Source organism: Cheilinus undulatus, linkage group 3 (assembly GCF_018320785.1).
Source record: "Cheilinus undulatus linkage group 3, ASM1832078v1, whole genome shotgun sequence".
Classification (NCBI taxonomy): domain Eukaryota; kingdom Metazoa; phylum Chordata; class Actinopteri; order Labriformes; family Labridae; genus Cheilinus; species Cheilinus undulatus.
The window spans coordinates 49179317-49201492 of record NC_054867.1 but is presented as its reverse complement, the minus strand read 5'-3'; the positions used below and the strand labels follow the sequence as shown (position 1 = coordinate 49201492).

Sequence of the window (22176 nt, the reverse complement as noted above, 5' to 3'; positions counted from 1 at the left end):
GCAACAAAAATGAGAAGTTCTATGCACCAAATACCAGGTAATTTCATGCTTTCAGTTATTACAATTGTAAATAAACTCCTGTAGACTATAAAAAAATGTTCTATGCAATGTTCTAAAAGCTCATCAGTTCTTACTGCCGCTACTGAGGGAATTGCAATGACTTGCACAGCCACTGAATATGAAGCAATTTAAATTTTTTCATTTAGTTGGGGGGCCTGGATAGCTCAGTGGTTTGCACCACTGACCGGTATGGGAGATCAATGGTTAGAATCTTAGTCAGTACACTCATTCCAGTTAGGGCCCTTGGGAAAGGTCCTTAACTTCTGGAACACCTGTTGGATGTACCTTGGTTGGATAAATGACGTCATAACTCTCAAAGTACTGCACATCTGTCTGAGCAAGGACATTACTACACATCTAAATCCCCCTTGTCATTACCATCACAGAGTGGAAGAGCAATTTCACTGCACATATAAACCCAAAAACTATTTGCTAGTTCAGTTGTGTCCCAACTAAGATATCTGATGTGGATAAACTAGCTCCTAAAGTACTAAATTTCCAATGTACTGGCTCACATAGTGACATGTATCCCGCTGATGTACATGTCGTATTTATCGTATTGCAACATCCTGGAACCAGCTGCTTGCAATTTGACAAACTGAATCCAAACCCTTGAATCCAGCTGCTACTGCTCAGTTCAGACAACTTTCTAAAACAGTTCTGCAAATCTTTAGCCTGACTAAACACAGGAAAGCTTTGAAATCGTCCAAACAGACTCTGATGGAACATCCACAGTTGCCCGTGCAAAACAGGAACCTTGTTGCATGCTCTATTTTCCAGTTATTACTACAAACAGATATTTGGTGGTCTTCTGGTCCTGCCTAATAATCTAGGGTGTGCGTTTGGTTGTAAAATTAACAGTTGGTTAAAACTGCTGTTACATCTGTGATCAGCAAAAACTTTAAAATCCTCTATGTGCATCCAGCCTAATTTGCACAGATATATTGGCAACCTTTGGGTTTGAAACTGTTGCCATTGCATGTGTGCAATTTATACAGTGTTTAGGATTATGTCTGATATAGCAATTCCAGATTGGGCTGTCCCAATAGAATACCTACAGCAGCCAATGAGAGTGAGAAGAGAGGGAAGTTTCACCAACAGAAAAAAATGCAACATCAGCGCCTCCATGTCTTACAGCTGCTTCAGACTGCATGCATGGTAGCTGCATCATTGCTTCATTCTTAATTCAGCATACCTAAACCAAGACAGATATTTCAGACATGCATATGTGTTGCATCCCATCTATCTCATGCGCCAAGAATTGTAAGAATAGAAGGCTTGCCTATTTTCACCATGCATGTCGCTCTGCCAGCATAGACAGGGAAATAATGATCAAACAATGACCACTTGGAGCAAATTGCTCCCTCTCTGGCAGTGGTGTGCAGACTTTTTCAAGGGCAGGGGCGAAAAGAAAAAAAAGGGCACATACAGCGCGTTCTCGCCACTGAAGAGGGCACTAAGTTTGGCGTGTTTTAGAGGGCACTTTAAACATGTTTATATGTTATACAAATGGCACATTCTATAGCCTTAAAACAGACTAACTAGACAGACTACTCAAGTTAGTTTGTAGTTAGGATCAGCATCCACAAGAACTGTGTAGATTGAATGTTGGACTGTGAAGAACACACAGAAATAAATAAATAAATCCCCAGGGGGTCTGGGGGTCTTCCCCCAGAACATTTTCAATTAAGTAGATGCCATTTCCTGTATTCTAGTGCATTTTAAACCATATTAGCACCAGATAATCCAAACTGGTTCTGTGAGATATAATTCTGGCTCAATATAGATCAAAAAAGGGCCCAACATAAAAGTCATTGCAACAGTAATGTTTCACAGTATTTCTTGGTCCTAATGGTCTTCTGGAGTTTAGTGTGTAAGAGGGCAGTTTATCGTTTTAACCAGCCAAGAGGGCAATTAAGTGTTTTTTTTTTTCCACCCAAGAGGGCAGTTTAGTGTGTTCTGCCAATGAGGAGGGTACTTAAACACACATTTTTGCCGCCCAAGTGGGCAGTTTATCATGTTTTAACCAGCCAAGGGGGCAGTTTAGTGTGTTTTTTCCACCCAAGGGGGCACTTAAACACACGTTTTGCCTCCCAAGAGGGCACTTCAACACGCATTTTGGCTCCCAAGAGGGCACTTTAGCACACGTTTTTGAACAATTGGGCCACGAGGGGGCCAATTGCACACCACTGCTGTCTGGTCAATCTTTGAAATTCCAGTGCATGCGCCCTAGTCTGTCACCGCTGCATCCCAGAAGCACCACATAACTCTGCTCCAGATACGTGCCAGGCCTATCTTTAGCACAGGCCAAACTGCGACATCCATATAGTGCAGACTGATCCAAACAGCAGGAAGAGCAAGTTCATAATGCAGTGGGCCACATAGCTACCACAGTGCCACTGATGAAGACAGTAGAAAAAATACAGCATTTTCTACATGTTTGGTAGCAAACATTAACCTTTTAATGTCCTAATGTAGTCACTCATGGCAGAAGCAATACCACTGAAAATCAACTCAACCCCAGAAAGGCGATATAATTTGTTGTTTGCATACTCTTCCCATGTGAACCCATAATTCTCCCATGATCTCTTGCAGCTGCTCAGGGCTGCAGTCTGTTTTTGTGCAATTTAGACAGTGTACAGAATTTTCTTTGAAATTCATGATGGGTTCATTCCTTTTAAGTGCACCTGTCTTATTAAAAAGGGTTTTTAAGCTGTGGTACCTTTTTCTTTTTTTGAAAATGGACTTAAATTGTTTGAAACACTTTGCATTCAAATAGGGCTGACAGACAGTTAACATTTTTAATCATGATTAATCCCAGATTTTCTGCATGCAATTGCATCCTGTGTATTGCATTCAAACTCTCTTGGATTTTTCTCCTTTATAACTAAAGGTCATTGACTTCCTGGTTGGATACAGGCCTGCTTTTATGGTCAGATTGAAGATTACAACTTGAATTCAGCCATGAAAAAGGAACTTTTTATGAATTGAAAAGGAAATTAGAGGATAGTAAAAAGTTCATGTTTGATATCACAAGGTGCAGATGACTTCTGGCTTGTCCTCTGAGCTCTCTGTGAGTTTTTAAAACTGAAATAAGAACATCACTGTGCCTGCAGTGAGATGCCGTAGTGGCATGACTAAAGTGTGCTGAAAGGGACAATAAAGGATGGGATTAATTTGATAATAACATGGACATTTGTGGATCTTAATTGATCCTGACTAATGTGATTAACCTTACCAGCCCTTATAAAGAAGTATCTTAAGTTTCTTCAACCATAAAAGAAGTTAAAGAGTAGCTCTGTGTCCTCTGAAATCCAGAAAAATCCTAAAAATCCAGGGCATTCAGGTTTATTGAGGGCACTTAATTTTATAGGAACAAGAAGAGGTTGTAAAAGGAGCTGCTTGCAGCATTAAAATCTCTCTGAAATAGTGGGTTCAAGATGAGCTCCAGCCTTGTTTTTATAAGTTCAAAATCCTCACAGGGATTGTGAGTCAACAGAGAGCTGTTGCTGATTCTGGGAAGAAGAAGAGGCCGTTGTTTTGGAATCATAAAGTGTTTTACAGCCCTGTTATTTCTTGTTGAACTAGGTTTTTATTGAATATCCACTTCTGTGCTCGTTTGATATTTTTCTGCGGCGTCCTCTGCAATCTCCCCGAGGCAGAGCCATTACGAGGAAGCATCTAATTTGATTACGTTATCAGCACTTATCTGATTTCCCTCCATCTGAAAGTAGAGACTCCCTCATTGTTGCTGCCAGAGTCGTCTTCGGCCCTCTGATGTGAGTGTAACATTGAACTCTGGGCCACGCTGAGGTTTGTTGCACCTCGTCTTTTTGCAGTTTTCTCTCAACAGTGGTTCCGCTTCTTTGCTTTTCCCTCCTCCATCTCTCCACCTCCACTCCCATCCCCCATCTACAATCCTTAATTTACTCTCTCTCTCCCTCTCTCTCTCCTTCTTATGCATAAATGAGATTTGTCTAGACGGGTGCCGAAGCACCAGCTCTGCAACCACAGGCCTCTGCATAACAAGCTCGTTATGCAAACGCATCTGATTGGATGGCGCCGTTCCATTGGCTGCCACTGTGATAGAGAGTGCATGTGTGTGTGGCAGAATGGAGAGAAAGAGTGAGAGAAAAAGAGAGAGAGAGAAAGGGGGAAATGTTTAGAGAGAGTGAGAGAGAAAATAACGGAGGAAGGGGGGTACGAGATGTGAAAGAGAGAGAAAGTGAGAGAAAAAAGAGAGGCACGAGGGGGGTGAGTTATGAGAAAGAGAAAGAGAGAGAGAAAACTAAGAGTAGAGAGAGAGAAAGGGAGAGCTAGAGCCAGACACTGCTCAAATGTGGTCGCCATGGCAACACAGCCGGGGCTGCTGGTATAGGGTTGGCGGGCGCTGCGGCAACGTGAGCCTTTCCACTGCGCTACAGAGCAAAACGCCTGTAAGTCCCTCCATGGATCCTCGCAGGCCTGCTGAGCAACAGGCAGCGGGCGGAGCTCAGAGCTGCTGTGCTCTAATTCTCTGCATAGCATGCTCACGCACGCACATGCTCACACACACAAATACTGTACATATACGTATGAGTGCAGAGATTTATACAAAAAACTCACAGGACACACAAAGAAGACAAAAAAGATGAAGATTAAAGTTAAAGAAGAAGAATAAATAAATGTCCTTTTCTAAAAAAAATTGTTTAAAGCTGCATTTCCACCAAAAGTTATACAAACTTTTAAAGCCTGGACCTTCTTCAACACAATCATGCTGCAGCTATTTTCCTCCACATCACACTTATCGTACACTGTTATGATGCATAGACTGTATAAAAAGATGGACAACATGACAGCTCTGCAAAAGCGAAGCCAAAATGCTCTCTGAGAACATGCCTGAAGAATGACTCATAAGCTCTGCCTCCTCAATGGTGACACATGGGATGTAGGTCAAACCAAAAAAAAAAAAAAATCAAAAACTTTCCCTTCTTTTACAATAGTTTGCTCTTATCATGCTGATTTATGTCTAAGCTTTTTCCTGAGAATTTTGCTTTAATGATACAGAAAATAAGCCATTTGGGGGTCCCCCAGAGGGTCATAAAAAGTTGGATCTGTCTCACTGAGTTAAAAAAAAAATACAAATAAATCCTGGCGTTATAAAAGAATAATAAAGGAACAATAATTTTATAAAAGGAATATAAGATACCTAAATCAGTGGTTGAATAAAACAATAATCTTGAATATAACTATAAACATTTATATAAATAAAGTATCATGGATATAAAGGAATTTGAGAAAGGCAACTCCATAAAGATACGTCTTTAAAAGTGTTTTGAAAGAAGATTGAGAAGACAAAGAATTCACAGTTTCAAGTATGTGCCATGCAAAGACATTCAAACAGCACGCAACACAGCCTAAAAAATTAAAGTAGAAGTCTCGCCTCTAAAATAAGAAATAGCCATAATTGGGAACTTTTAGGTGGCCAATCAGAATTCTAGGGTTGCAACCCTGGGAACCTCCTGGATATGACCTTTGGGGATGCACAATAATGGACTATTGCTGATATCCAATACTGTATAGTGGCATTTCCTTACTAAATTTTTCCAGTAGTCATACCACGGTTTACATGATTCTTCCTAAAACTCCTTACCACCTTTAACAATCAGCAGAAATGTTCATATCTCCATTACTATCAACCAACTTTGCAAGTCATTAAGTACCAATACTAATGTTATACAGAAGATATGGTGCATCATGAATCAATTATTGTTGTGTTTGTTGATTAAATTATGGCTCAGACCAGTGTTTTCAAACCTTTTGTCCTTATTGTTTCTGAGAAAAGCTCAGCCCCCCTAACCTGACACATCCATCTGGTAAACCTCCCATAGACGGGGTTGAAAAACCACTCAGAGGGTGATTGGATGAACATTCTGTTTGTCACATCTTTACGGGCCAATCAGAGCAACAAAACACGTGACGTAGCCGCTACCGATGAGTAAACTCCATAGAGAACTGCATAATGAAAGTACTGCCCCTTGACCCCCCTAACAGTTCAGACGGGAGCTTTGCAAGGTTAGAGCCCCCCTAAGACCCACACAAAAGGGGTGCTGCATTTGTCATAAATCACTTTCAGTTTTAATTGTTTCATTGATAAAACCTAAGAAAAAGATGTATGTACTAGCTTTTTTTTTTTTTTAACACATTGCAATATCTTTAGTTGTTGTATAGGTGTAGTAATAATGTATGGTTGTAGCCCCTCCTTTGAAACCCATCTTAGGGGGTCCTGGACCAGGATTTGAAACGCATGGTTTAGACCTGTTTTGTTTTGTAAAGTATCTTGAGAATAAGTACCATGAATTTATGCTATGCAAAGAAAGATTGACTGGGAAGCAAACTGTATTGCCTGAGAAAGAAATGGGCTATATAAATAAAGTTTTATTTTAACTGATTTGGCTTGAGACTACTGCAATCACTCAGTAGGGGAGTGACAAATATTTTGGCTTCACCTGTGGGGAGCTGTCGTGTCGTCCATCTTTTGCTCTGATCCAGATAAACAAATTTGCTTCTTATGGATTATGCAAAATGCAAACCAATCAAAAATGTTCACAGCTAAAAGCTTGACCCCAGAGTTCCTATAACTTTCCTTTCAAAATAAAGCCCCTGGAACTTTAATTTGACCCTGGTTCCTGCATTACAGACAAAGTAAGAAGCTCCAAGAGTCCCTTGTTTCTTGGCAAAATTAAACTGGTGTGATGACAGCTGAAATGTGCGCAGAATTCACAAAAACATCCACATAAAAGCACCAAATTATTAGATGCCTACGGAAAAAATACCAAATACTCCCCCTCTTACTTTTTTCTGAGTCATTTACGCACTTCATGAGCACACACAAGTGAGTTAGCTCACATGTCACTCTCCTGATCACACAAACAACACCTGTTAGCTGTTAAATCCATACAGCCATCCAGATGTCTCTTTTTAAACAGGCAGGACTCACATCCAAACGCTGGCTCCGCCTCACACCAGCTCTTTCTCAGCTTGTTTTTATGTAAAAGGTGAACGTGCGACTCCTCATCAACTCACTGCTTACTGCTGCCTTGTAATATAATCATTTATAATTTACATCACAGGCAGAGGGATTATACAGCTAGTAAAGCAGAAACATTTTGGAGAGATGTAATTTAATTTATGCAAAGACCTTCAAGAAGGAGCTTTTTATCCACAGTGCTTCATAGTTCACTGGCAGCTTTTTATTTTAAGCGTAGGTGGCCTCTGAAGGAGCTTTAATCCCCAACTCTGACAAAATAAATGTGCCTCTTTTAAGCTTTTTAATTTGTGTACTCTACACCTTATTTATCTCTATTTTAGATTTAGGCTAAGATGAAACCTTTCAGATGGGGATGATTTTTCCTTTGTTATGGTGATTCTAAACCTTTACATCTGAGGTGATCCAGGAGTCTGTTTTTTATACCAGCTTTAGTCAGTCACAGTTACGTCTGCAGTTTATTTTTATAGCACCTTTCAGGAAACTGACATCAAATGTTAAACAATACAGAGAAAAAGGAGATTAAAACGTAACAGGAGACTAAAATAACTAATTCTGGGCAGTCAAGCTAAGCAATCCATAGAAAAACGAACAAAATACAACCTTAAAAGCAACACTACTTTCTCAAATTCATGTTAAAAGGTGGAACAAAGGAACAAATTAATATGAAAATATATGACTTTTTAGATATGGATCGCAAAGTTCAAGGATAACCAAACTCCTGGAGTGCATCTACCCTTAAATCTCAAAAATGCATTTATATGAAGTCAGTATTGTCGCAAAACTCGCAAAGCTCATGTCCAAGTGATTTTAGGCTCAGACTTATCTTAAAACTTTCCATTTAAACTTGCTTTTGTGCTCTAAACTGCCTCCTTGTGCTTAAATTTTCTCTGTGCTTAAAACTTCTGCTTGCTCACCAATCTTTGGTTGTTTGCTAAAATTTTCCGTGCTCCTACTCAAACCATTCTCCTCTGACTCAGGCTGCTTTTGTTTGCTTGTGAAGCTGCCACTCTCACATTTTTCGTACGGAGTATTCTCTGCCTATGTATGAAACTTTCTCTGCATGTGCTAAAACTATTTCTACCCCCGTATGAAATTTTCTCTACACAGACTATAACCTTTTTCTACTCAAGTACAAAATTTTCTCTGCATGCACTAAAACCTTTTTCTAACTGCAGATGAAATGTCCTCTAAATGTGCTAAAATGTTTTCTACTGGCGTACAGAATTTTCCCTGCATTTGCTAAAAACTTTTTTCCCCACGGACAAAACTTCCTCTGCACGCACTTAAAACTTTTCTACCCTCGTACTAAACTTTCTCTAAATGGGTTAATACCTTATTCAACCTGTGTACAATTTTTTTTCTACATGTGCTACCTGGGGAAGAAACTTTCCCTAAATAGTCGAAAACCTTTTCTACCTGCGTACCCAACTTTCTCTGCATGTGCCCAAAGCTTAATACCATAGACTGTAGAAAGAACTGGACATACCCTGTGGGAAGTCAGCCGACTGCTTACGATAGGCGGACTCAAACAGCTCTTAAAGCCAATCCACAGCGGCTGTCACATTGAAATCACTGTCTCAACCAAACTTTGGATCAACCTAACGGCCTTCCTGACATCCTGTCAGATAGCTAGGTAGCGTTCTGGTGACAGAAACGTAGCTTCTGCCTGTTGAGCTATCTGTCAATCAAATGAGATGTGCCAATCAGTGCGCAGTGAGGTTTTTCCTAAATATAATCTAAACCATTGTGGTACAAAAAAATCCCCCCCCCCTCCACAGTGAGAGCAAAATAAGACACTAGCTGATGAGACACTTTTGGTTTTTTGAACCAGGCTGTAAACCAGTTTATTTCAAGTGTAAAAACTGGCTTTTTAACTGGTGTCCAGATGGAACTTCCCGCATTCCTGTAGCCAGCCTCAAGTGGACACTAGCGATATTGCAATTTTTTGCACTTCCGCATTGGCTTCATCCGCTTGCCGTGGACATGGCACAGCTTGCTAAGGGTCTGAGGGGACACGTTCTACCAGGCTCTGCACTGTTTTTGTTGCACAACAATTGAAAATTTTGTGGGGGGAGCAACAAATTTAGCATTGCATTGTTGTACTGACTTGCAAACTTGTTAAAACTCCCGAGCTGTAATAAATAAAGCAGGGTTAGAGGTCAGTATTGCTACTGGAAATTCTTATGTATCGAGTCTAGGAATATGTTTTTCTGCGCTCTGTTGTATCAGGACTTTTGAAATAAACCAGAGAAATTAGCTTAATTCATCAGTATTTTCTTTATCTGATGGAGAGAAATCTCAGTAAATCTCTCCTATTTTTGACTCATACACATATCTTTCATTTCCACGTGTTCATATTGTTCTTGGTCTGTTGTTGCCTCAGGGAGGAATCCAGGCGAGAGTGGACAGCGACCTGGAGGAGACCTCAGAGGTGGAGGAGGAACGGGAACGTCCAGAAATAAACTCAGAGAGCGAAGGCAGCACGACATACGGCCCGACCAAAAAGAAGAAGAAGAAACCGAAGGAGAAGAAAGAGAAGAAGCCCAGGAAGAAGAAGAGGGACGAGGATGATGATGACGACGACGATGATGATGGGAACATGAAAGTAAGGCTGAGTCTTACAGTACAAAAAATGTCTTAAAATAAGAATCGATTAAAGTTATTTTCTCCTCATATGATGGTATTCTAAGATGTTGGATGTGAAGATTTCCACTCACCCACAGACGACTGGCGGAAACATAGAAGCCAAAATATGAATAATAAAAAATGAAGTTAGAAACATAGACTGAGGCAGGCAGCATGTTCAGGAACTGGACATGAAATCTTACTGAGGATCCAGTTTATGACTCATGATTACATTCATTTGTATGTAATTAACCTTTTACCACCCACTGTCCAGCTCCTGCTTCTCTCTCACCACATTAAATATCTAATTCTACTTTCTACTGCTACAGTACAGTAGATTAGCATATTTTTAAGGGGAAAACTACATTGACAGACTGTCCATCCATCCGTTATCTACAGCACTTGTCTGCTTTGGGGGTCACAGGAGGCTTGAGTCTATCCCAGCCTCACGACAGTCTGTACTTTAAAGACATCCAAAAACACGGTTTAGAGACTCAAAAATGGTCTGCTTTGTTTCAAAATTTGTGCTCAACAAAATAGAATTTACATCCTCCTTATGTAAAATTTCTCTGTGTTATATTTAATATATTGTGATATTTCACATCCAACAGTCGATAGCAGGGGTCATCAAGTAGCCTACATTTGCACAAGGATGAGATTTAGCTTGACAGAGACTCTGGGGTCTGCACTTTCAAGTACACAAAAATTAAATAAATCTTTTGGTCTGATTAACATATTGTTGTTTTAGTGTTTGTATTTTCTTTCAAAGTGCAGGAAATTTTTAGGCATTACCAGTGAGATCCATCCCTGTTATCTATAATGCAGAAGGCCACAAGGAGACGGGCCTGTCCTCAGAACTGACTGGGCCAGGGAAAATCCCAGAGAATGGGCCCTCCCAAAATTTTATTTAGCACCAATATTAACTCTTTTTTGACCCTTTTTAACCCCTTTTCACTATTTCATTTGCCCATTTCTGCAATATGTTTTGCCACTCAACCCATTATTGATAATTTTTGCCACTTTTAAACACATTTTTGCCACTCTTTAACCCCTTTCCACTACATTTCCAGGCTATTTTTGCACAATTTTGCCACTTTTAACCCATTGTGATACTTCTAGCCCCCTTTTGCCTCTTTAGCCAAATTTTTGCCATTCTTTAACCCCTTTTAAACCACTTTCCTGCATGTTTTATTCCCTTTGTGCCACTCTTGTATCCATTAATGCCACTTTTTGACCCCCATTTCAAAACTTTTTTGCACCTTTTTTCTACCTTTAACCCATTTTTTATACTTATTTTGCACCTTTTTTTGTTTTACCAATTTTATCATCCATTTCTGCCACTCTCTAACCTCTTTTCACTACTTTATCTGGACATTTTTGCAACATTTCTGCCAGTCTTAACCCATTAAAATTATATATATATACATATATATCTATATATATATATGTATATATATATATAGCTATATATAATGGCTGACAAGTGAATTTCTGTTAAAACAGATCAAATATTAAGTCATTCTACAACGATTTAACAATTGCAGACATTTAAAGAATTAAAAATACTCTTTAAAGCACAAAGTCTTCTTTTGCTGCTTTTCTGAATTGAATGATCTTCTGGGGGCCTGACAGGAAGCTTTGGGGGGCCTGATATGGCCCTCGGGCCACCAGTTGATGATCAGTGGTCCATAGACATTGTTTAAGGAGGGAAGAACCTTTCTGAAGAAACTGAGAGGGTGGCTGGATGTACCTTTTGTTCACCACATTCATCAAGGGCCAATCAGAGCAACAAAACATACGCTGTTGTAGTCGTACGCCACTGCAGAGGAAAATGTGCGCTCAATAGGCTGCAGTTATTATTATTATTATCATCAACAGGCGAGCCAGCTAGTAAATCAAATTCTTGCTGAAGGCTCTTGGGAGGAGAGTAAAAACATATTTCCCACATAGAAGACTTTCAGTGCAGATCTTTGCTCTGAACCGACAGCCATTGTTGAAAGGTTTGCTACTAAACCAAGTCTGTAGTCACTGCCTATTTCTCCTCATAAGACACTGATTGGTCCGGTCATTTTCAGACCAGGAACAAAAGTTTAAGCGTAAAGCATTGCATGATTGTACCCACATGAACATCAGTTTGCATTTTAGCACTTCTTGTTCCCTCGTCTGAAAGTCTAAGGGAGTTTTGACTGCGTTTTTGGTTAAATGCCTGAAATAAGGTATGGGGTCAACACAAGCGCGAGAAATTTTCAACTTTTTTGTTCTCTTTTTCGTGCCTTTGTCTGTCTCTGTCCACTGACCTTCCCTCTAAAGAAAGGTATAAAAACACCAAAAAAATCTACCTTTAAAATAAAGAGAGAGAGCAGCAGGCCTTTTCAAACTCACAGAAAGTTTCACTCACATAATGACTGAGACTTTAACTTAATATATTATAGACTGGAAAATTGAGATGTTGTCTTAATTTTTATTTCTGTTTGATGTTTATAATGCTTTTCTGTGCATAAAAACTTTGCATACTGAAGGTCAAACTATACAGTCAATGAAAGGAGAAAGAGCAGTAAAGGGGCTGTTAAAACATGATGTCTCTTCTTTCTAAAACTAAAAAAAAAAGAACAGTTTCATCTCTGTGATGAATAGTTAAAAATGTTACTTCTGTATGAGTAAATCCTGGTCTCCCATGTGTATTTCCTAAGGAACCTAAATCCTCGAGCCAGCTGATGCAGGAGTGGGGTTTGGAAGACGTTCAGTACGGCTTCACTGAGGACGACTATAAAACCATCACCAACTACAAAGCTTTCAGCCAGTTCCTCAGGTAAACTTCACAGTTTCTGTCTCAATCACCATCCTCTGGGAACCAATCTCTGAACCCATTCGCTGTCTGATGACAATGCTGTAGACTCTGGGAATGATGGCAAACATTTCAGGGCTCTCTGTATAACTAACATGCAATTAAGGACTATAGTTAAGACTTCTTTGCTCATGCACTGCCTTTGTTTTCTTTCTGAAAGGTGCAAAGGGAATTGATGTTGAAAAATTACATCCATGGCTGGAGATATGTTTGTCTATTAACCTTGCATTTTCACACAGAGCTCACTGCATCATCAGCGTATTTGTTCACATTCTTGGCTATGCACGCAGCGTTACTAAAGAATACCTCTAGAGGGCACTCCAGAGAGCTCAGGTTGTATGAAGCGAAATACTGTGCAGGATGTAAACTCCTGCTTTAAAGGTTGGACAGTCTTGCCCATTTTTTTTTGAATAAATTTCTAGAATGTCTACTTCTATACTTGCAGACTTGGTTCCTCTTCTTGTCCTCGAAGCTTTTTGTCATATTTGTCTGTTGCACTGATAACTCTGTCCCTTCCTCTCTGCCCCTACACTGCCCCCTACTTGTCATGGTTATCCTGCATATTGAGATCTTCCCACCTTTTCAGAGGAAATGCACAAACAATGCTGATTACTGCAAGACATACAGTAAAAGGCATGCATTTCTCCAACAAAAGATGGGAATTAGTTTTTTATCATGTATTCCGTTCAAACCTTCACACTAGCACTAGCTACGGCAGATGCCTTTATATGTTTAGGCTGTCCATGTCTACATCTTGTCCAGTCTTGTGAACAAGATATCTCAATAATATTTGGACGGATTTTCTTTAAACTTTGCACAAATGTATGCCTTCAATCAAGAAAGAACTGGTTAGAATTTGCAGGAAATAGGTCAAAGTTCAAGGTCATTGCACCTCATGTTCATGCCTGGCTTGTGAATGTAATATCTCATGTGTGCTTTGAGGGAATTTCTGCAAACTTTGCACGGATTCCCTCTTTGATGCAAGGATGAATTGACTAGATTTTGGAGATACAAGGTCAAGATCATTGGGCCTCATGATCAGTCCTTGCTTGAAGCATTTCTATGAATCACATCAGCACAGAAAACAGCTCAGCCCTTCTTCTTGACCAATGCAAGTACTTTCAATGTTTAGCAATTGCATCCCTCAAAGAGGCGTGTATCAGCCAGGCGGCAGCTCAAGTTTTAGACTGTTGTGGAGGCTTTTTATTCCCCACTGAAGAGAGAGGAGATCTAGAGAGAAAAACAGGAGTGAGAAACATGCAGTTAAGTGTTGAGGGTCAGGGTTTGACCCAGTCCGCTAGAGCAGCGGTTCTCAACCATTTAAGCCCGTGCCCCCCATAATAAAGGTGCCAAAGACTGGGGACACCTGCTGTACCTGAAGGGGGTTGAACGCAGCCATGCACAATCAAGAACAGTCATGTGGAGACAAGGCTGTCCATAAGGGGGTATAAAGGGGAGAGCTTTCTGGGGCCCAGCCAAACTGGGGGCCATGGAGGTCAACAAAATCATGGTCTATTGTAAAGTAAGGCTGTGATATCCTTATTTTATATTCAACCTGAAAAAATAACCACTCTTATGAATGAAACAAATCTCTTTTCAATCATTTGTGTAGTTTATAGCCTTCTTAAAAATGTAAATCTATTTTGTTAACAAAAAAAATTGAAATGGGAAAAGGTGGTGAAGTTGGATCTTAAAAGTAGCATAAAGGGGTTAGAAGTGGCAAAAATAATATAAGAATGGTAAAAAGTAACCAAAAAAGGCAAAAATATTTTACAGTAGCAAAAATTGGCATAAATAGTGGTTAAAGGGAGTTAAAAAGTGGCTGAAAAGGCTTTAAATTGGCAAAAATTGGTGGAAATCTGGTGAAATCGTAAGAAAAATCCATATAAACTGGCAAAATAGTGCTAACTGAGAATGAAAAAATAGGCAGATATTGGCAGAAATTGGTCAAACTGGCAAAAATGGGCATATCAGATCGTGAAATGTGGTTACAATGGGAAAATTTGGCCATAAAAAGTGATAAAATTGGGTGAACAGTGGCAATGATGGGTCAACAGAGGCAGTATTTGGCTTATTTGGCAAGAATTGGTTCAAAAGTGGCAAAAACAGGCAGAAAAAAGTGTTGGAAAGGGTTTAAAATGGTAAAAAAATAAGTGTTTAATGGCAAAAATGTGTTAAAATTTGTGTGAAAAATTGATGAAAAATGGTCAAAAATTGGCAAAATTGGTGTAGGCAACAGTGGAATTCTAAAAATATTCATTCTTTTTTAGGGAATCTGGAGACCCCCTCTTAGTGTCTCTTTCTCGACCCCAAGGTTGAGAACCTCTGTGCTAGAGGACTGCAGAGTCTGTGCATGGAGCATGCATCATTATCTCTAGCCTATAAAACAGGCTTGCCATTAATTCCAGCTAAATTGTTTGAGATGACTGCTGCTTCTTGGTTTTTATTAAGGGTGATATGCTCTGCCCTTCTTGATTTCTACTCTGACAAACGCTTGTAGATAAACTACTTGGATTAAAAAGGAAGCCAGAACACTTCCGAACCCAACATCCACTTCCACACCCACGGATTCTGCTTTTTATCCAGAACCTTGCAGTAGAGATTATCTGCTCACAGATCTCCTCTGTTTCTGTGTCTGCTGACTGTCAGAGACCCTCACTGACAGAAACAGAGAGACAGAGACACCAGAGTGAGCTGTGAGGAGCAAACACTTCTCTTTTTGTTTGAGCTGAAGAGCTCTGCTGTTGGTTTAAAGAGTCTGTCTCACCTGGGGCCGTCTGGGCTCGGTTAAGCCTCCTCTTCAACAAAGTGGAGCATGAGCTCCTGCAGCGAGTCTCCCCTGTGAGTCGTCAGCTGCTTTCTGGATGCCTGTGACAGCCGGGAGACTCGGGGACTCGCTGCTCTGACCCAGTATCTTTCACAGGCCGGCGTGCCAGACCTCAAGCTGCTGCCTGACAAATCACAAACATGACATACACACACCCAAGCAGGCCAAGGGAAACTTAAGGGGCAGAGGGCTGTCAGCAAATCAACCCCCAGTTTCCCTCCAGCGCTGAGAGAAGAAGAAATAACGTGAACAGAAATGAAGCGTGTCATAATAAAGCTGCTCTTGTTGTTTTCAGGCCGCTCATCGCCAAGAAGAACCCCAAGATCCCCATGTCAAAGATGATGACAGTGTTAGGGGCCAAGTGGCGAGAGTTCAGCGCCAACAACCCGTTCAAAGGCGCATCTGCCACCGCTGTGGCCGCCGCTGTGGCTGCTGCCGTGGAAACGGTTACCGTGGCACAGACAACGTCTGTCAGCAGCAGCCAGCCGGGCTCTCAGCCGGGGCCGATCAAAAAGGCCAAAACCAAAGAGGGGAAGGGTAAGAGCTGCTGAACCGGGACTGAACCCACAAGTAGTTTTAGAAGTTACAGTAAGAATGTTTTAACTACTGGAACCGTAGCACTACCAAAATGCTTGAACAGGTTATTCTGCCTCATTCATTTGAACATACTAGGGCTGTGAACGATAATATTTTAAAAACTCTGATTAATCTCAGAATGTCTGTAGTTGATTTTAATTAATCTCCCTTTTTGTTGCTTTTTCTAATTCTTCTATTTGCATTAAAAACTGCATTTTTTTCTTACACTAAGGAAAATAAACTTTCTTTTTAGATGCTTTTATTTTGAAAGAAAACAAGTAACTTCAGGTTATGATTATGGCATTATTTATCCATAGCATAAATAATGACAGTCCTCTGAGCGGTCTGTGAGTTTTTAAAGTGAAATGAGACATTAAGGAGCTGTGGTAGCTTCAACAGGGAAATGCTGAAGGGGCTTTACCAGTGTGTGCTGAAAGGTACAATAAAACATGTGATTAATCTGATTTTAAAGAACCAATGCAAAAACTATGGACTTTAATTGCGTCGTGATTAATGCATTAATGCTGACAGCATTTTACAAATCATCCAAGTTAAAAATACGTAATCAAAGCCTAAATGGGAATCAGTGTTTTCAGTGCAGCTAATGCAACATCAACAAAAAAACATCCTGACAGGAAAATTAAAATGCAAAGTAAAAACTAGGACTGTCAGCATTACTGCATCATTCGCAACGCAGTTAAGCTCAATAATAAGTCCACTAAATTTTAAAGTTGCATGAAATGGTGTGCTATTTTGTCCTTTTAGGTATGCCATAGTTTATCAAAAGCAGGGCAGCAGTTGAGTGCAACTTAGCTTAGAGTTTTTCCTGTTCTCACAGTGATGAAAAATAAAAACTGTGGTGTCTTTGGATGACTAATTTACTTTTTAAAAACTTGCAGACAGTTCAGTGAACAAGTCAAAGAAATCGCCATACTCTGGGATCAAAATTTGACTTTTTTGATGTTACCTGTAGCTTTTTTATTTATTTTTTGCCCTATCACAAGTTTCTTCCAATATAAGGCAGGTTTTTTTTTTTTTAATTTTTACAAACAGGAAGTATCCTTGATTTAGGATTAGGGATGTTTCTAGGTGTCTATTTCCCCATTCAGCTAAACACCAAGTTAAATGCTGTTTAACTGACCAGTCTGAAGAGAAGAAAATACTTAGAGAACAGTTGAATTTATCACAGGGTCGCTGTGCTAACAGTTGTGATGTTAGCCTTAGAGCTTAGCTACCATTAGCAGCTAGCTCCGCCAGCCTTCGTTCTTCTTTGCAGATTAATATCGTGCTTTGATATTTGGCCTCTTTTCACTGCAGTTGAGGATTGACATGCGAGTTCAACCCTCGATAGCCTACATACCACTTTATTTCCATTTATTACTTAAAAAACTGTCATACTGCAAGGTTCCTACTACATGCTAACTGCTAAGCTTGTGATACTTACATCTAGGGGAAAGGCCAGATGGACTCATAAATATCACGCCAGCTTATTTGATCAATGTTTAACTGTGTGCATCACTATTTAAGAAGGTACAATTTTCTATGTAAAAGCAAAACAAAGAGCAGTTAATCAAACAAATTACTAAGCTGAATTAATCGTAACTTGGTTACTTGGAGAGAGAAAGCAACTAAACTGGGTTAGGGTCTCATTTACCAGGTATCACTGGATGGTGAGTCATTTTGTACATGCTCTCCTGCATGTGTCTTAGTGTATCAAAGTGTTAAACACTGTTTTTGGCAGAATACGCAATTTCAAGCTGACTTTGAGCTCTTAGTAATGGTTTCAGACCACACTGGTTTAGCAGTGAAGCACTCATTTAAATATTTAATCTAAAAGCCAGCATTAAAAACACTGATGTCTTTGACTTCATCTGAAGCAAGGCACTGGCACAGAAAAAATGATTTGAAATCAGTTTCAAGATACAAAATCATGGAATCATGTATTTTGCCAGTGTTCGGATGAAAGGTTAAGTTAGGTTTTTGCCGCGAAAGGGTTAAAAAGGATAGGATTTCACAATCCATAAGACTTTAGACAGTGTATCAAAAATGTCAACAAAATGGTCGGTTTATTTGTGTTTTATTTATTTATTTTTTTAGTATTTTTTTTAATTCTATATTTTTCTGTGTGGACCATAGGAATAATTAATTTTTCTATGGCAATAAACAATGGAGATTCCATGTAAATAATAATTTAAAGAAATCACATGATACAATATCAGAAAAAATGTTATTTTAAAACATTATATGCCTTGTTTTTTAGAGCCAACTTTAACTGTCATTATGATTTTATCTTTTCAAATGATACTTTTAATCATAATTCAGTAACATAAAAACATTTATACTATTTTACAGATTTTTACCATTTTTTTCATTGCACAATGAGAGAAAAGAAACCAGTCACTCATAGCATGAAAAATGTTAAAAACATGGAAGGAAATACTAAAAAAATGAACTATGATGGCCTAATCATATAAAAAGTCAATATTTTTGACCATGGCTGTTTTCATCAAGGCTTAGAGATGACTGTTTATTTTTAATTTTTTATCCTTTTTCTTAACTCTGTGGGTATTTTGGGGTAAATGGGCTTCATAGTCACCATTGAATTTTCTTTCTCTTTGTTTTTTTCTTCAGTACACCTCAGTGATGTCTGAATAGGTCTCTGCATCCTAGGATTTAAGGGAAATTCAGTCCTGTTTTTTCATGGTTATTGTTAAACCACTGAACAGTGAAAAGCCATAAATAAATGCTTTGGTGGTTCTAGTGTAAAAGCTTCTCTTTTGTCTCCCTCTGTGTCTTTGTGTCTCAGGTCCAGGAGTCAGAAAGAGAAGCAAGTCTGTGAAGGAGGTGAAGAAGAAACCTAAGCCGAAGAAGACCAAATCAAAGTCGGGCCAAAGTGGGAAGAAGAAGAAAGCTTCCTCGGTGTGTTTTATTTTCCATTTTCTCCGTCTGATTCGTCCTCCAACTTTCTTCACTGCTCTATATTTCCCACAGCATCAAAGTGACCAGACTGTTTGCCACTTTTACTTTAAAGCTTTTTTATGAGTATTGCTTACGTACCTCTGAGCTCTTTGAGTTTTTGTGTTTCTTCCAGAGTGAGGAGGACTTCCTGGAGGAGTCGGACTTTGATGACATCAGCATCCACAGTGCCTCTGTGCTTTCTGATACCTCAGGGGCCGCCACCAAGAAAAAGGCGCGACGTGGGCGGAAGAAAAGGAAAAGTATGTTTACTGTCTGTGTTTTGTTTTCCCTCCAAAATCCCCCTGAAAGCCCTCAGACCCAGACTGTTTGATTGTGGCTATAACAAGGAAATTAAAATGAAGATTTTTGTTTGTTTTGGGGATGTCTCCTGAAGGCAGATGCTCGATCTCAGCAGTCATTGCCCCGTCACATGCAGAATCTCATTCACACATAAAGCCAGCTCATTGTACTGTGTCAACACTTTAAATCTGACAATGTTGCATTCATTTGGACTTATTCATGTGGGAATTTACCACATTTACTTCTTTAAGGGTAGTCCCAACACCAGAATTTAAAATACAGAATGATACCAGTACAAGAAGACAGGATTGATATGATGGAAAAATTAGTCTTGGAACAAATTTCTTGCAACATTTTTGTGCAATTTAGACTGAATGCATGAGTTTGCCTGCAACTTTTGATTGATTAATACCTCTGTTATGCACCCAAATATGAAATAGATGCAGTTTTTGTATTAATTTTAGTACTTTTTGATGCAGTAAATCACTGAAATAATCAGATTTATTGTTTTTTAACACCTTGTGATATTAATTTATTTTTTAAATAAAGCTCACTTTTCTTTCCATAGCAAGTTCTTTTTCCCTGGGTTAAGCCAAAGACTTAACTGTGGATCGAATAGTAGCTCCTTATTTTCTTCCCATGTAAAAAGAAGAAGTAAAGTAACCTTGGCATAAGACAGTACAAATTACAAAGTAAAACATAACCGATAAAATTTTTTAGAGACTTTTCTGGGTTACTTACATAGAAAAAGCAACTTATTTGGACTTGCTTATGTGGGAATCTACCATATTTTTCTCTTTTAGGGTTGTCAGAATATCAAAATGATAAAATAAAGTTTGATACTAGTACAATAAGATAGGGTAGATGTGTGTTTTAACATCATGGCAACCAACAAACATCAAAAGCACATTTTTGCAATGTTTTTGTGCAATTTAGATAGAATGCATGAGTTTTCCTGCAACCTTTGATGGATTCCTTTCTCTTTTATTCACCCAGTTATGAAAAAGATGCAGTTTTGTATTAATTTAAGTACATTTTGATACAATTATTCATTGCAATAATCAATTTTTTTTTGTTTTTTAACACCTTGATTTCAGACATTTAACTTTTTCTGTTCGCTGTAGCTGTTTTTGCCCACTTTCCTTTCCATCGCAAGTTCTTTTTTCCAACTGGTTAAGCTAAAGACGTAACTGCTGATCTACTAGTAGCTCCTTATTTTCTTCCCATGTAAAATCAAGAAGTAAAGTAACCTTCGCATTAGACAGTGAAAATGTTTATCTCTTTCAGGGTTGTCACAATATTAGAATGTTAAGATAAAGTATGATACTAGTACAATAAGATAGTGTCTAGGTCTGTTTTGATACAATGGCAACAAAAGCAGAAATCTTAGGTCCCTATTATTGGGCCTATTGCAGACACCTCCTTACACTTCATTGAAGTTGCACACAGGTACTGATAATGCAATATTTTGTACAACTGTGCAGATTCATTCCTCCACTTTGCACCTAGTTTATGAAATAGATGCAATTTAAAAAATGTCAGTACTTTTGACAACTTCCACTTCCTTTTCATCCTCCAGAGGAGGACGGCGACGGTTATGAGACAGACCACCAGGATTACTGTGAGGTGTGCCAGCAGGGCGGGGAGATCATCCTGTGTGACACCTGTCCCAGAGCGTACCACCTGGTGTGTCTGGACCCCGAACTGGAGAAGGCCCCTGAGGGCAAATGGAGCTGTCCACACTGTGTGAGTGGATCACGTGGATATATGAATTTAAATAACAATTATTTATTTATTTTTTGTGAATAATCAGGGCTTTCTTCAAGCTATTCGAGATTTAATGGTGCAGTTATTAAATTCATAAAAGGGTAAAATCATCCACAGTTTCACAGGGAATAACCAACAATAAGGGGAAAAACGCCTAAAGCACTATATTGACTGTGTCTAACACAAATGCTTGTTTGCCTTCATCTTGTGACATTTTATGGGCGCTGCTTCCAAATTGAGAAACCACTTCCTCTTATTTAGCTGTTTTCACTGAATCAGAGCATGTAACCTGACATCCACTTTATTGCCAAAAGTATTCGCTCACCTGCCTTGACTCACATATGAACTTAAGTGACATCCCATTCTTAATCCATAGGGTTTAATATGATGTCGGTCCACCCTTTGCAGCTATAACAGCTTCAACTCTTCTGAGAAGGCTTTCCACAAGGTTTAGGAGTGTGTTTATGGGAATTTTTGACCATTCTTCCAGAAGCACATTTGTGAGGTCACACACTGATGTTGGACGAGAAGGCCTGGCTCTCAGTCTCCACTCTGATTCATCCCAGAGGTGTTCTATCAGGTTGAGGTCAGGACTCTGTGCAGGCCAGTCAAGTTCATCCACACCAAACTCTCTCATCCATGTCTTTATGGATCTTGCTTTGTGCACTGGTGCACAGTCATGTTGGAACAGGAAGGGGCCATCCCCAAACTGTTCCCACAAAGTTGGGAGCATGGAATTGTCCAAAATCTCTTGGTATGCCAAAGCATTCAGAGTTCCTTTCACTGGAACTAAGGGGCCAAACCCAGCTCCTGAAAAACAACCCCACACCATAATCCCCCCCTCCACCAAACTTTACACTTGGCACAATGCAGTCAGACAAGTACCGTTCTCCTGGCAACCACCAAACCCAGACTCATCTGTCAGATTTCCAGATGGAGAAGCGCAATTCGTCACTCCAGAGAACACGTCTCCACTGCTCTAGAGTACAATGGCAGCGTGCTTTACACCACTGCATCCGACGCTTTGCATTGCACTTTGGTGATGTATGGCTTGGATGCAGCTGCTCGGCCATGGAAACCCATTCCATGACGCTCTCTACGCACTGTTCTTCAGCTAATCTGAAGGCCACATGAAGTTTGGAGGTCTGTAGCGATTGACTCTGTAGAAAGTTGGTGACTTCTGTGCAC

At 39.5% G+C, this 22176-nt stretch overlaps 1 protein-coding gene across 4 annotated transcripts in view; it reads left to right on the top strand.

The window, feature by feature from the left end:
* The window catches only part of chd5 (chromodomain helicase DNA binding protein 5), a 98705-nt gene that overhangs the window by 31683 nt on the left and 44846 nt on the right, over positions 1 to 22176 (top strand). For all 4 annotated transcript variants that reach the window (XM_041816596.1, XM_041816605.1, XM_041816589.1 and 1 more), the window contains exons 3-8: positions 9474 to 9695; positions 12406 to 12524; positions 15683 to 15924; positions 18770 to 18882; positions 19055 to 19181; positions 20801 to 20967. In XM_041816596.1, the coding sequence (XP_041672530.1) occupies positions 9474 to 9695; positions 12406 to 12524; positions 15683 to 15924; positions 18770 to 18882; positions 19055 to 19181; positions 20801 to 20967 (990 nt within the window). The remainder of the gene's footprint in view (positions 1 to 9473; positions 9696 to 12405; positions 12525 to 15682; positions 15925 to 18769; positions 18883 to 19054; positions 19182 to 20800; positions 20968 to 22176) is intronic.